This window comes from Trachemys scripta, chromosome 1, assembly GCF_013100865.1.
Source record: "Trachemys scripta elegans isolate TJP31775 chromosome 1, CAS_Tse_1.0, whole genome shotgun sequence".
NCBI lineage: Eukaryota > Metazoa > Chordata > Testudines > Emydidae > Trachemys > Trachemys scripta.
The window spans coordinates 319,326,770-319,330,901 of NC_048298.1; the positions used below are offsets into that span (position 1 = coordinate 319,326,770).

General features: G+C 43.8%; 1 protein-coding gene across 1 annotated transcript in view; it reads left to right on the forward strand.

Annotated features, from left to right (window-relative positions):
* LOC117871214 (high-affinity choline transporter 1-like) overlaps positions 1-3,718 on the forward strand; it is a 39,281-nt gene extending 35,563 nt beyond the window's left edge. Inside the window, exon 8 of the mRNA XM_034758950.1 lies at positions 2,834-3,718. Coding sequence (XP_034614841.1) covers positions 2,834-3,367 — 534 coding nt within the window. The 3' untranslated portion in view covers positions 3,368-3,718. The remainder of the gene's footprint in view (positions 1-2,833) is intronic.
* Positions 3,719-4,132: the final 414 nt, after the last annotated feature.

Consider the following 4,132-nt stretch of genomic DNA (forward strand, 5'->3'; position numbering starts at 1 on the left):
TCGGGCAGCTTGGCTCTTAAACAGAGCCGAAGAGTCAGGGGAGGAGCAGAGCAGCTGGAGCCCGGGAGGGGAAGTGCCCGGCTGGGGGCGCAGGGTCCGGAGGCATAGGGGCTGCCCGAAGCTCGAGTGCTACCGGCTTCACGGTTTGCCGGGCAGCCTCCAGACCCTGCGCCCCCGGCTGGGCGCTTCTCCTCCCGGGCTCCAGCTGTGCTGGGGAAGCACCGGCCGCGGGTGCAGGGTCTGGAGGCTGCCCGGCAAACCGTGAAGCCGGTAGTGCTTGGGCAGCCCTTTTCGCGTGGCTGGGAGGGAGGAGGGGGAGTTAGGGCAGGGACTTTGGGGAATGGGCGGGGAATGGGCGGAGTTGGGGCGGGGCCGGGGTGGGAAAGGGTCGGGGCCAGGGCCCCGTGGAGTGTCCTCTTTTTTTATTTTTTAAATATGGTAACCCTATTAATGACTCCGGAAAGAGAAACCTGGCCTTCCAAACAAACTTCGGATGCTCTCATATGACACAGAGGAGGCAAGAAAACTTAAAAAATTGGAACTAAAAAAAAGTGACAGAGAAGTTTTCTAGCCGGGTACAGCATTTCAGTGGTGGTGAAATGATTTATCTATAAAGCTTGTAAATCATACTGATATCCTGTAGTTTAAAGGTATATAGTAAAGACAGGACAGTAAATTGAATTTTTTGGGGTCTGCTTTGTTACTTGATGGCCTGAGTTTTTTATTTAAACTCTGGCAAATACAATGTGTTATGACAAAGGAAAAATTAGGAGGCCAAGATTAATGCACAAGGTGACTGTATCCTAGAAATGGGTATTATTAGTCTAATTTGTATAAGATGTGTAGCTAGGTTTTCAATATCAAGCTGCTTTAGAAAAAGATATCACTAATTTGACTAGGCAAGTAATCCTCCAGAATTAACAGGCTTGTCTGATTTTCGTGAAAGGTTATTCTCACTTCATTACTAAATCAAAATGGCTGCTAAAACAATGGGGCCTAGATTGTGCACTCTTTACTCATGCCAGTGAGCACTTGCTCACACGAGTAGTCACACTTAAGTCAATGTCAATATCTTGAATTGCTGAAATCAAGAGGTTGCATGGGAATCTCAGCTTTCTTTTAAACAGAAGTTTCTAATCCTCATAGTGATGGAGAAAAGCTTGAAAATGGGGAGTACATATTGAAGGTTTAGACATGAGAATGTAAATAAAAACAACCCAAAATTTATTTATTTTTTTAGGTCTCGTGATTTTTAAGCCAGTCTTGTGATTTGGAGGGGGGCGGGGGACTGACTCATGATTTTTCAGTGCTTTGGGTTGGTAGTTGTGTCTGCCAAGGCGAGCACAATCACATTCAGGACCTGTAATGCTCCATGTGGGGGAAGGGATAGCTCAGTGGTTTGAGCATTGGCCTGCTAAACCCAGGATTGTGAGTTCAGTCTTTGAGGGGGCCATTTAGGAATCTAGGGCAAAAAATCTGTGTGGGGATTGGTCCTGCTTTGAGCAGGGGGTTGGACTAGATGACCTCCTGAGGTCCCTTCTAACCCTGATATTCTATGATTCACTGAAGTCAGTGGCAAAACTCACCAGGATATTTTAAATAGATTTGGCCCAAATCCTCATCTGCATGAGGGATGGGGATGGAAACTGTACAGATTTCTCACTTGGGGGAGCTCTGTTTCAAACAGCAATACATCCAAGTGCACCACAGAACAGCTAAGGGAGTCCCCTGGCCTGTCTATGCTACAGAGCGTTTGCAGGCATAGATATACTGACAAAGCCCCCTAGTGGAGACACAGCATATGCCACCAAAAGGAGTTCTGCCAGCATAGCTACCCCCACCTCCCTGAACATTAGCTCTGCCAAATAAAGCACTCTTGTCAGCACAGTTGCGTCCACATAAGAGGTTTTGCTGGCATAACTATGTCAGCTGGAGTGTGTGATTTTTTTCATACTCCTACCTGACATAGCAGTGCTGGCAACACTTCGTAATATTGGCCAAGTTAGCATAACTTGCACACTGAGAATTCCAGAAGATGTAAGTTATAGTTGCTTACACTCTCTTATGTATGTTCATTTAGACTTGCTCTGATTTCATCCCACATAATCTATCCCAGCATGAGGCCCACCTGCGGGACTTAAAAGCAACTCAGAAAAGCTTTCTAGTGCAAGGATGCATGATAAACGCCACTCAACAGGGTTAAAATCTACCCTCACTTCTGTAAACATTACTTTCATTTATCAGTTTTTAATATGGAAAATTCCTTATCACAGACAAATAATACAAATGTGAAATCTGTAAGGATCAATATTATTAGTTTGGTAAAACATATGAATTCTGACCTGGTTTGATATTAAAAGCTAACGTCCTGGCCTCTCCATTTCCATGCCTTAATTTTTGGGAGCTCAGCTGCAGACATATGGTGTGGTGTGATGTTGAGAGGAGCTGAACACCTGCAGCTTCCATTGGTTTCAAATGCAGCTGTGGGTGGTCCATACCTCTGAAAATCAGGCTCTGGCGTCTAAAGTTGGGCATCCAAAATTCAAGGCAACTCTACTGATGTGCTGGCCGCAGTCATTAATCAACAGTACAGCTAATAAAGTTTCTCCTTTATTTTAAGTGGTGGAGGTCCAGGCTTTGGTGTTGAAAGTTCTGAGTTCAAACACTACTGGCAAGGTGGGGGTTGTTACACAAGCACTAGCGTGCACTGTTCTAGTAATGCCAGCATCTATTAATAAACTCCTCTAACTTTTGTAACCTTGAGATCCGATTCAGGGTGAGATTAAAAATGAGCCAATGATGATTTCTACAACAATACTCTCTTATTTTACAGGCTACGGAGAAAGAAGTTGTCTGTATAATGAGGGTCTCCATGGTGGTTTTTGGGGCAGCCGCTGCAGGCCTGGCTTTCCTATCTAACTCTGTTTATGATCTGTGGTTCCTGAGTGGCGAGCTGGTGTACGCCCTTCTCTTTCCCCAGCTCTGCTGCGTCCTCTTCATCCCCAACACCAACACATATGGCTCAGCTGCTGGATTCTTCTTCGGGTTCCTGTTAAGGCTGCTGGCAGGGGAGCCTTCCCTGAAAATCCCCCCTGTAATCCACTACCCAGGCTGCTCCCTTGTGGACGGGGTCTACGTTCAGCTGTTCCCTTTTAAAACCTTCACCATGCTTCTCACTCTGGGGACTATCGTCGCTGTTTCCTACCTGGCGGCGTTTTTGTTTAAGAGAAACATCCTCCCTCATGGGTGGGATGTTTGCAGCGTAATAAAAGAAAGTGAGGCTTCTGTTCCACTCCCTGAGCTAGACGAACAAGCGGGCTTACAAATAAATATAGTTTATATTAATCCTATTGAAATACATACTTAATATTGTGTACTTCATAATATGGGTCAAGGTATTTTTCATTACATGCTGAATTATTTTTTATTCATGATTATTTATAATATCCCCCTAGAAAGCTGGAAGCTAAAATCTCTTTTCTGAGTAACATTTTGTTTCTTTCATTATACAGACATATATTGGTTTGTTATTATAAGATTGAACATTTGCGATGAAACTGAACCTAAACCCCAGAGCCAAACACATCCACATTTGGGGAGAGTTCGAGATGTGGATCTGAACTTTGGGACCGGTCTCTGTCTGTATAGTAGATTAAACCAAATCACCTGAGCCAAGATAATACATTTAAAACTAATAAAGGATGTATTTTTTTCACAACCACAGAATTAACATGTGAAATCGCTGCCACAAGCTATCACTGAGGCTACAAGCTAAAAAAAGATTCAGAGAAGGATTAGAAGTTTATAAAGATAATGAAATAAATCCACAGTTCTACTAGATAGGATTTTCTTTAAACAAGGACATAAATCAACCACTAACGGATGGGAATTGGGAATAAACTTCCCTATGGGCATTTTATTTCATAGCTGTCTATTATGGGTTTTTTTGCACTTTCCTCTGACAGATCTGGTACTGGCCTCTGTCAGAGAGACAGGAGGACACCGGACTATATGGACCTCAGCTGTGAGCCAATACTGCAATCCTATGTTATTATGTAAAAGGTGTGTCAAAAACAGCCACAAGAAGAATATTTTGAAAGGCAGGGATTGTGCCCTTTCAGTAAAAAAGAGT